General features: G+C 37.6%; 1 protein-coding gene across 1 annotated transcript; it reads left to right on the top strand.

Annotated features, from left to right (window-relative positions):
- Positions 1-2,889: 2,889 nt before the first annotated feature.
- vamp2 (vesicle-associated membrane protein 2) lies at positions 2,890-10,758 on the top strand. The gene is made up of 5 exons (XM_079860841.1): positions 2,890-3,211; positions 5,842-5,941; positions 6,660-6,818; positions 7,095-7,146; positions 7,858-10,758. Coding segments are annotated over exons 1-5 (330 nt in total). The 5' UTR covers positions 2,890-3,209; the 3' UTR covers positions 7,875-10,758.
- The last annotated feature ends 964 nt before the right edge of the window (positions 10,759-11,722 follow it).

Consider the following 11,722-nt stretch of genomic DNA (forward strand, 5'->3'; position numbering starts at 1 on the left):
AAAAACTACATTGATTTGTTTTCTTAATTATTTTTATTATTTATACGTTTTGTCTATTTGTTTCATATGTAGGCTATTTAAGCCTAAATGAAAAGTATATGTGTACACTGACACCATCAGGTCATGTCATGGAGAGGGAAAGCTTATAGGAAAACAGATTCTTTCGTATTTCAAAACGCATTATTAGTCATTCGTATATTAATTACAAAGAACTGGAAATAGAATATTGTATCTATTTCTAAACCATTTTCTAGATGGCCGCATAGGGTAGCGTGGCCGAGCGGTCTAAGGCGCTGGATTTAGGCTCCAGTCTCTCTGGAGGCGTGGGTTCGAATCCCACCGCTGCCAAATACCTTTTCAAAAGTTAGGAGGCTATCTTGACTCTTTTAACTTGCGCATGTTGCAGAACACAGATCTCAAATAGTGCCGTGTTCTTATGTTCTCAACAAACGCATTATTGGTGTCTTTTCTTCTAGTTTCGTATTTCGTTCAAACTTATACAAGAAACACGGTTTGCGAAATTCAAAAGGCACCGCTGGGATTCGAACCCAGGATCTCCTGTTTACTAGACAGGCGCTTTAACCAACTAAGCCACGGCGCCTGTACGCACTTCCGTATAAGGTAGTTTTTTGAAAACACATAATGATCACCTGTTTTAGATTTGTATTTGTGGTTTTATCAGTGACAAAAACAGCTAGGTTACCAGAGGAACATGAGCATTTCCTGTGTAGAACAAAGTGAATTTCCCACAAACCCAAATGTGTACCTTTCATAAAAGAACGATAAACCTTGGAAGCTGATAGCTGGAAAACATTCTCACTCATTGCATTTTCCGGTTATCTGATACTGTTTACACGTAGCATAACAACTTCCTGAAAATAATTCGACGAGGATGGGATTCGAACCCACGCGTGCAGAGCACAATGGATTAGCAGTCCATCGCCTTAACCACTCGGCCACCTCGTCTCCACGCCTCCTTCCACAGTCACAAAAATATTATGAATTGTATATACAAATATATAAAAAATATATTTGAATTGCTCATACACAAAAGCAGTTATTTTTCGATGATATTCTTAAACAAATTAGCATTATATTCAGCAAGAATACATTACACATCATGCACACTCAAAGAAAACGGCATTCACAATAATATGAATATATTGTTTTAATATTTCAAACACAATTTTAAGTTGGTTCAGAAAGGATTCGTTAAGGGGTTGCAGCCCATAACAAATACGGAAGATAATCACGTATTCATAGAATCCAATCATCATGTACTGAAACCTTATTGCTAAGGTAACAGGTAAGGATGTACCTCACTGACGTGCTGTCGACACGGTCTCGAGATGATTTTGTAAACCACGCATGTGTTTTAAATCATGGTTGTGATTCTAACTCAGTTTAAGTATTCTAAATACAAAACAAGTATTTCATCACACATTTCATGAATAGTAGCAGATCATTGCTTTTTGTGATTTTTAAAAAGATAAACTACAGATGTTAAATTCAGTTTCTTTCCGCTCTCATGTTAACATGCTTGCGTTTCCTGCGATCCCATTGGTAGATTTTAAAATCGATGGTCTTTTCCCTATTTATTCACAAATAGATTCGTGTACCCATTAAATGAATACATACACATATAATATTTCACATTTACATCAAAGTATTTTATAAAACACGTAAAATGTGCGTGTATTTAATTAAAAGAGAACAGTTAACATGAGTGGAGAGGCGGGGCTGACGGGCTGTGGGTGTTCACACAGGCGGAAGCTGAGTGAGTCACTCTGAAGAATTTGAATGTTAATAAAAAGTTCCAAGCAGACGAACTAATCAAGGACACACTTTTTGAAATGAGTGTAGAAGCACCGTTCTATTACATTATATGATGTGAAAATATTTTTTAGTCTTAAAAACCGTGGTAAATTTGCATTTATGTTATCGTTACATCCATTTGTATTATAGTAACGTTTTTCTTGTAGTATTATATTTGCATATAGCGTCATCTAGTGGTCGAATAACCATATTATCGTGTTATTATCGTGTCCACGTATCATTTTAAATTAAGGATACATTCTATCATTATTTTAGTATAACCTGTAGAGCGATGTTGTCACTTTCATAAGTAAGTGTCATGATCATAATATGTGACTGCTATAATAAACAACGACTATCAGTACTTTTCCTTATGGATGATAAGAACGATAAAAGTAATATATACGCCTTAATATAAAACAAAATTAAAACACTTTTCAAGATATAACATATCGATACATGTTTACACATTTTACAGTAGTGGACAAAATACTACACTCAATGGTAGCGTGGCCGAGCGGTCTAAGGCGCTGGATTAAGGCTCCAGTCTCTTCGGGGGCGTGGGTTCGAATCCCACCGCTGCCAAACACTTTTCATATTTTATTTTGTACAATTACATTTTAAAGACATGTATATATGTCGCACAGTAGATAACATCGTAAGGCACTATAAGTAGACCCGAATTATTTAGAAACATTCACTAATTCTACTATTAAAATGAAATTGCATTGGTGACCAATGTGCTATTGGGATACGTTATAATACTACCGCTTCCAAGGTTTTAAAGTGATATCTAAATGTTTCCATTTTCCCCAAAAGGTAACCAACCAGTGACCATACGCAGCCCGAAGCCCATTCACCCCCTTCATGGACCGCCATTTTGTTTGTTTCAGCAATCCTTATAAATAAATTAAACACAGGGCATGTTGTGCAAATACAATCCATGGACCCCCTCCCATGTCATATTACATCTAAATCTTAATGCGTTCCACACGTATAGCATAAATATGACCTGTCCCATCTTGTCATACTGTCAACATGCAATGCATCCTCCATCTCCTGTCTCTCATGGTCAGTGCTTCAAACCTGCAGCTTCCCGGATGACGAGTGACGTCAACGAGCCATCTTTGTTCCCCTAATCCGAGCATCTATTTTTTATGTGTACATAGTGACAGAAGCGAGTAGCGGTGGAGCGCCCTTATTATAAAAGGAATAATAGCGAGGCGCGGCACACCGGTGGAAATAAATAAATACAAACCTTAACAAATATACAAGGAATACCTCTTTACTGGAATAACCTGGAGAGAGCATTATTTATCCGGGAGACGGGGAGAAACGCCTGAAGCAGCGCGTTCATCCACACTTCTTGTAGACGCACATAAAACCCGTTTAAAATGTAAGTACAAATTCACTACAATTATTTTATTTTTTAAATGATCTGATTAAGTTTTAGAACCTCATTATTTTCTCAGTTATTACTATGCTGCCATGGCTAATCAAACATAAACGTAAATACATTTATGCACAAAATAAGCATACTTAATTAGGCTATTGTAAGTTTATATTTGATTGTATATACGTATTCTTCTATATATATTACGTATTTCAGGAGACCCACTGAATTCTAACGAGCGCGCTTGCTATATAATATAGTCTATAGGCTCCCAATGGCCAATGTTTTTTCCATATCAGTTGCTACTACTGGCATACTAAATGTGTCTCTATTTATTAAATTGTTACAACGTAACTAATTTATTTAGTATAATGTAGATATCTTTCGCTTTATTCTGGTGTTTGGACTGGAGTGAGCGACAGCGATAGAATCACGCCTAGACACCGGATTGGACTGGTTTGGCTGGAATTGGTCGCGCGCTTTTAGAAAGAAAATAATTTATGAATTAACACTATGTAGCTATTGCAATTAATATAGGCTATTTGTCCACCCTAATCTCTGCCCAGATGATAATTTCGATGTCAATAAAAAAAGAAAAGAAAAGGAATTTGTCTCAATTAGCCCAAGGCCCACTGAATTTCATTCCTGGCCTATTTTTTCACAAATGACATTAGATGAAGATGATGAAAAATATACCTCACACGGTTTAAAAAAAAAAAAAAAAACATCCCTTACGTAGGCAGTAAAAGAGAAGCGTGATATTCCACGCGAGTCGTGGGGGTTGGTAAACGGACGGTCATATGCTCGCGTTCAGTCAAAGGGGGCGATACAATTTGTTATATTTTCGAGTTATATTATTCTCTAATCCACTCAGCACGTTTCTATGGAACCAGGCCTTTATATTCATTGATATTTGGTTAGACTGGCACAAAGGGTGCAGGTGTTCCTCTGCAGGAAAGATGGCCGTGTATACTAGTATTTTCTAGGCACGCTCGTTTAACTGGTATAAATAATCGAGGCTGTAAATGGCGCACATCTTCATAATATGTTGTCAGTCCCTTCCCTATTGGATACTTTTATTAAGGCATCACTGGGTCTGGAATGTGATATTTTGATATAACATTTTTGATTAATATCCTACTGTTGTATTAAGGTACAACACAATGTAAAAATAGATAAATGTCATTTGGTAGCAAGTGTAAACATCTGGTCCTGTTATTTAAAAAAAATGTTGATCGTGACGCAACGATGACAGAGATACAGGTAGGCGTTTAATGAAGGCCTTGTGTGGGGGTGGGGATGTTCCCCATCATTCATATGACCCTGCCTTTACCATTCAAGTACAAGGAAGAGCACAGAAACAATTGATTAACCTCATATTCATGTAAAACTACAGTAAATGTAGCCCACAATGCTTTTCTCACTCACACAATTAGAATTTTTCAGTGAGCACCAGAAAAAAAGGCCTGGTTATGCAAGGCAATTTTTCTGATGGCACATTACAATGTTTGGTGTGTCATTTCATTAAACTCATACATGACACATAACATCAGTCATGGCATGACACATAACACATTTTATTTTACTTGAGAAATTTACATCGCAGCCATCAGATAATGAAACTACTAGGATTTTGTCTACACCTAAATCTGACAACTGCTAATTTAGAATTGAATCATGGCTGAATGTGAATCACAGACTATTTGTTCTTAAAGCCTATGATGTATTTGAAATAAAACAGAAAACAAGCAGTAATACATTTGTTTCTGATCTGTTGAATTGATTAAAGTCGACTTACAAAGAATCATGATTTTTTTTAATGGATTTTAGACATGAAAATATAAATCTGAGTTGCCAGAATGTTACATTAATGTTCTGGCCATAAGAACCATTCAACTGATACTGAAATTAAATATTTTCCTGTCAGTGAAGGTGAGAGGAGCCAAGACTTTATGTCTAAATGTAGGCTGTTGTAAATTAGAAGGAGCAGAAGTAAATGAGAATGAGAAAAATGGCTGGTAAAGATCCCAGTAAGAAAAAGTATTTCCTTCCCTGAAAGGAAAGCAAACAGGGATTAGATCCAGGGATCTTCCAGAGGTGACCTTTATACAGAGTTTTGTCTTCCTCTGGTGGATGAGAGTGGCATTAGCAAGGAGTTATTCAGAAATATCCTTTTACTTACACTTCTCATTTCTGTTAGTGAAAGGCAGAACATTTTAATGTAATTACAACAATTATTAAAATACATTTAATTTACTTTACAAAAATGGCAGGTGAGAGAGTGAACAGCAGCAGCTAGTCTGCATGAGTGTGCAATAACAATATAAAAGTGTATGTAATCTTGCTTGCATGACGATTAAGACATAACTTCCTGTACACATAGATCTTTATTGTAACTGATTTAGTAATGAATTTAAATTTAAATTGCAATTAGAAAACAAATTCCAAATTGGTACTCTATTCTAAAAAAAAGAATGCAAGCAAAATTTATGACAATCCTTGTCCTCTTTTCCTCATATATAAGTTCTATAAATCACTGTACTAATAAATACAAACATGTATTATTATATAGTATAAGTATTACTGTAATATTGTATTATAGAGGAGTGACTGCACTGTATGTTGATTTGCAGGTCTGCTCCAGCCCCTGCCGGTGCTCCAGAAGGAGCTAACGCACCTCCTAACCTCACCAGCAACCGTCGCTTACAGCAGACACAGGCTCAGGTGGATGAGGTGAGTTGACCCCCATCTCTTTATCTTCTGTCAACGATAAGTGCATTTTCAGAACCAGACCGGTGTTTCCTCCGAGGAAGCAAGGGAGGCAGTCTCCTAAAAAAACTGGATGAGAAAAGAATCGATAAAAAAAAAAAAAAAAAAAACACAAATATTAAAAAATGTGACATTAAAAAGTATTTTTATAAAGTAACACTGTCCAACAGCGACACCCGCAGGTAATGTTACAGTGGGAGGCTTGCCTCCCCTGAGCCCATTGACTTTTAACAGACCCCCCCAATGCATGCAGTGAGTTTGATGGGGGGGTAATTGAGAATGAATGGGGGAAAGTCACGAGAGAGCTATTATTGAATATGATTGGTTCGTGCAATAGATCCTGCCACTTGTTTTCGTGCGCATTCTCGATTCGGCTTAAATGAAGACAATGATGCTGTTAATGGGAAGACTAATTAAAAAGTAAGTAAACAGCTCAGCCACTTAGATATCACCGCTTTATGTCATGTCAAAATCAAACTTGAAATGGCCTGAATGAGCAATCAGCTTGGAGAAATTAAAGATACATCTTCGTGTCTGTGACAGACAGTGCTTGTCGAATGCTGAAAAAAAGTTGACTATATATAAAAATGTGAGGACTTTGCCTCCTCATTTTAAAACACCACTGCACAACAGACGCAGTAAATAGAACATTTTACTAAGAGTCCCCTTCATTGTTTTTCAGGTGGTGGACATTATGCGTGTGAACGTGGACAAGGTTCTGGAGAGGGACCAGAAGCTGTCAGAACTGGATGATCGGGCTGATGCCCTGCAGGCTGGAGCCTCACAGTTCGAGACCAGCGCCGCCAAGCTCAAGAATAAATACTGGTGGAAGAATGCCAAGGTAAACATCACACAAAGTGCCTTGAGTAAGACTGAAAATGGCAATGTATTTCATGACAACACATCTAAATCAAGCAAACAGCTAACAGTAAACCTTATATCAGTGTACTGTTTTGAAATGAGAGCCCTTTATATTATATATTTTAAAATAATATTTAAATGAAAACAGTACCTGCCAATAACACATTATTGGATCACATGTATGACTGTTAGATCTTAATAATCTACTTATTACTGCTTTTAACTCACTCTCCCTCTTTTTAACTCTTTTCTTTAGATGATGATTATCCTGGGGGTGATATGTGTGATTGTCCTCATTATAATCATTGGTAAGCAATGAAAATCTTCTCATTCATTTTTAATGGAATGTTCTGGGTTAAATACAACACAGAAAATAATTAGTTTGTAATTAAAAAAAATGTATTCCATAGTTTTATTTAAAGGGGTTGATTGCCGCTGACAAGTTGGGCTTTAAATACAATTTGGTTATCTATGCAGTAGAAAGGTAATTTAAGTGCTACACGACTAGAGAAAACAGAGAAAGAGGCTATGGTGTTCTCCTTCGCCAGAAAAGTAGGGAAAGTTCAACACCCATACTGCACTGGGCTCGATCTGGCATATCCAGGGATATAAAAATGCGCACATCCGATCTGTAGTTTTAACAAAAGGAGCTGACAAATAATCTGGGAAACAGGGTGCAGGTAACATTATTAGTTTCTTTGTGAAAACGTTAACGTCATACGCAAGTATGGTACGTGTTCAGTCTATAGGGTCGTATTGTTTCTTTACAAAGCGACATCGCCAACTACTGGCCTGGCAATAGAATAAAACAATATTTCGTGGATCCGTGTGAACGGGGATCGATTTGTACGTGAAAAATGTTTAAAGGAAAAACGTTTCAGTGTTTAGCACATCATTGTCGTGTAAACGCACCCGAAGCCTTGTCTGTGAAACCGGGCCACAGTGACTCATGTTATATAATTATATTTCTTATTGTGATTCTCAAGTGTTGACAACAAATTATTTCCTTCTCTTCACAGTGTACTTCAGCACCTAAAAGCGCAATGTTCCCACCCCACTCTGAGCTCATGAACGCCCAATTCCAAGCCACAGAGAAATCCCTCCCAAAAAAGATGAGAAAAAACGACTTCTCACAACAATCAAATGATTTGCCCTCAAAGAGCCTAAATCAGCCCCTTCCCCGAGCCCTCTTGCCCCCTGCCTCCACTGCCTCACAGCTGGGCCCCTGTCACTCCTCGTTCGTCCTGTCAGTGAGTGTGTGGCCATGTATCCTCTGTAAATACCTCCGGCTTTTCTGAAATACTGTTCATACTCAAAACTCCTGATTACTTGTGGCAACGACAACCGATAAAAAAGAAATTACAAACCTTAAAATACGATAAGATTATACAGTATATATTCCAAATGTTCTTTGTAGAGTTTTATTCTGATATAATGGTTTTTTGTAGTTTGTGTGTGAGTGTGCATTTGTATATTTTTTTAAGTTTTGTAAGACTTATTTTGCTTCAGGTTTAAACTACTGCCTCTTAATCTGGATGTTTGTATCTTGCACGCTCTATTTCACTATTTCTTGCTAACTGAGTATTGGTGTATTTTTGCACAAGCTATGGACTCTCTTAACCGAGGTACTAAATTAATATCCCCAAATTGTTCCTAAGTCACATCCACTCTATCTCAGACCTACACGTTGCCCCCTCAACCCCTTCTTTCTTTCTTTCTTTCTTTCTTTCTTTCTTTCTTTCTTTCTTTCTTTCTTACCAACAGTACCTACTCTATTAGTGAACTGCCACAACAGACTAGACCAATGACTGTAGATGTTTATCTTAAGTTGATGTCTTTAGTGTCTTATCTCTTAAACATTCCGTAATAGCAGTGTAGAATTATGCTGTCTATCAAACAGAGTAAGTGTATTTGTCTTAAAGAATTCCAAAACAGGTCTTAAACAACCTCAAGTATTTGTAACAGTCAAACTATGTTTTGACATGAATGGTCGTACTTAATCGCACAACAAAAAAAAAAAATCACATGGTTCAATTGCGCTGTAAGTGACATGAAACAAAACGAAATCAGGACCTGATTCATTCTGCTGGTAAAGATTTTCAAGGCCAGAGAGTCTCCATACAATGTGTGGGGGTGGGACTGACCGAAAAGGGGAAATAGTATCATGCACAAAAAGCTTGTTTTCGATGTCGCTTTTTAACTGGTTAGACTGCAGGTCCGACTGTGAGAGAACCATGCGCTGTGTTACTTCCTCGCGGCAGAACTACTGCCAAACCGATGCATGAGTTCATCCTTCTGAAAGCACACAGGTTGATCTTACTACTTCAACGTGAGCTAGTTTCAACAGCTGTGGTTCTCTCTCTTATATCTAGATACTGCCTTTTTATTTAGTCTTTCTTTGAATTTTAGTAATAGATTTGTAATTTATATTTTTGTGTGTGAAGCAGGCAGGAAAGGGACCACGTCGTTTCAGGACTTGACGCTGCTGCCGTGTGCACAGCGAGCACTTTTGTGTCCCTCACTATTATCCACCTCTCTGTGTGCCTGTTTGTTGAGTTCAGCTGTAGTTTACACACTGCCAAGCACCTGAGGGCACGGTTTTTTTCTTTATGTGTTTTTGTTTTTTCACCGTGCCCTTCTCGGTTTGCTCTCGCACACATATAGGCCTACGCCTCCATCAGCATCACCCTTCAGTCTCATCCGCCCAATCTGTCGACAAGAAGCGAGCCAGGCGTGAAGTGTGCGTCTGCACGTGAACACCCCCACCCTACTCGTTTCTCAGTTAGCGCCATTAGCTTTCCTCCTTTCGCACTCTATTCTGCCTCTAGCTGCCCGTCGCTGTAAATAGATTTTGTGTGTGGAGTATTTCGGCTTCATCCTGAGAGATTAGGCTGCTTAGACCTCTGCAGGTAAAGAAAGGCTGTTCACATGGCAACCTGGGGGGAGGGCATAGATTAGCAGATTGATTGTGACAGGAGGCGGAGCCACTGGGTCGAGGGGGTGGGGCTAGAGGAATGATTCCACTGGTGTGTTTATGGAAAAGCCTGATGATTAGAGCAGAATTAAGGGGATAGTTCACCCAAAAATGAAAATTGTGTCATTATTTACTTACCCTAAAGTTGCTCCAAACCTTTATACATTTCTTTGTTCTGCTGAACACAAAGGAAGATATTTTGGAAAAAAAAATTTGTAACCAGGCCGCTTTGGGGCACCATTGACTTCCATAGTAGGAAAAACAATACGATGGAAGTCAGTGGTGCCCCAGAACTGTTCAGTTTCCCTAATTCTTTAAAATATCTTCTTTTGTGTTCAACAGAACAAATAAATGTATACTGGTTTGGAACAACATGAGGGTGACTAATTGATGACAGAATTTTCATTTTGTGGGTGAACTATCCCTTTAACTGTAATATTTAGTATTTATGGTTTCTGATCAAACAAGCGGCTTGTTTCATTTTCATTTCATTCATTTTTCTTCTTTAAAAGGAGATAGCCTTAGTTCATTTCATTTTTTTCATCTTTGCATGCTCATTCACTCCTATATCCCACTCGCGTCGAGCTATTTTAATGAAAAATGACCAAAGACCATATTATTATATCTCGCTTATACTGCCAACTGCCATCAAAAACAGGTTAAGAGACAACATTTCCCCAGATCTCTGGTTTTTAAAAGCCTCATCCAGCAAAAGTTCAAGAAATCCCCTATCGCTCTGCATAGTTTTCTATGTTTATTTGACTAGAATATTTAGTATCGGTAAACAAGTGACGGTGATTGCTAACAAGATAAGGATTTTGAAACCACGATCCGACTGACAAATCACAGGCCTGATATCTGAAACAATGATAGCACAACTTCTCCTTTAGGTCTGTATACGTAATGCTGAGTATTAAAAAATGAAACTATTACTTTGTAGCTGTTTAAGAAGAAAAAAGCAAAAAAAAACAAATCTGTATTGTTTTGTGTTGTAGTGTGGGCTTCATCTGGGGGAAGGGGGTCCTTTTTTTAGATTTCACATTTAAGGCATAAACAATCTGGAGTTAGAATAAGATGTTAATAATATCAAAATAGAGAATCTCTATATTATATTAGGCAAATATAAAGATTTTTCTCCCGGGGGGTTGTAAACATTTTAAAGGGATCTGTAACTAATAAACTACACCCATTGGGGTAGGACTCAAACATGACAAATTAATCAAAGGATTCTAATATGGGACTACTACAAATAATGTATGTTCTATACTGTTTTTCTTTGTGAGTGTATGAAGACATTTTCTTTTGTCTTGGCACTTACTGTATGTTTTGTTCAAAACCGTGTGGGTTGAGAGGGATGGTGGGAGTAGTTTTGTCACACCAGCCTGTTAAAGACGCTGCTTCTTCTTTATTGGGAGGGAACCAATGAAGACGCAGAACTTTACCGGACAGTGATTTCTCCATTCCTCACATCGTACAGTTGTTTAGTCTTCAGTTGTTTACTTTATTTTAAGCAGAAATTAGTTAAGGCTTCACATGGGTGCTCTTTAGCACAGCTTCAGTGTGCTTAGTCTTTTTTTTTTTTCTATAATTTAATTTTAAATATAAGAACAGTGACCTAAGACATCCGAGTAGGCTAATACTGGAAATTGAACCCTGCCTTATTATAGGTTAGCGTGTCAAGAGTTTTTCAGAAAGCTTGTACAGATTGAAATATCAACTTTAATCAGTTGCTATTAGTTGAGAGATGTTTTAAATGAAAAGTTATGGAGTTTTACAAGAGTTCAAGTCATTTTCGAAGGGTTTTGGGACTGAATAAAGAGTATAAAGAAGCAGAATTCCAGGGGAGGCGATTCCATAGAGCTTCGTGGAGGTCTAGAAATGCATCGAACCAAGAGCCAAGTTGCTGTATT

The sequence above is a fragment of the Squalius cephalus genome (genome assembly GCF_949319135.1).
Source record: "Squalius cephalus genome assembly, chromosome: 24".
NCBI lineage: Eukaryota > Metazoa > Chordata > Actinopteri > Cypriniformes > Leuciscidae > Squalius > Squalius cephalus.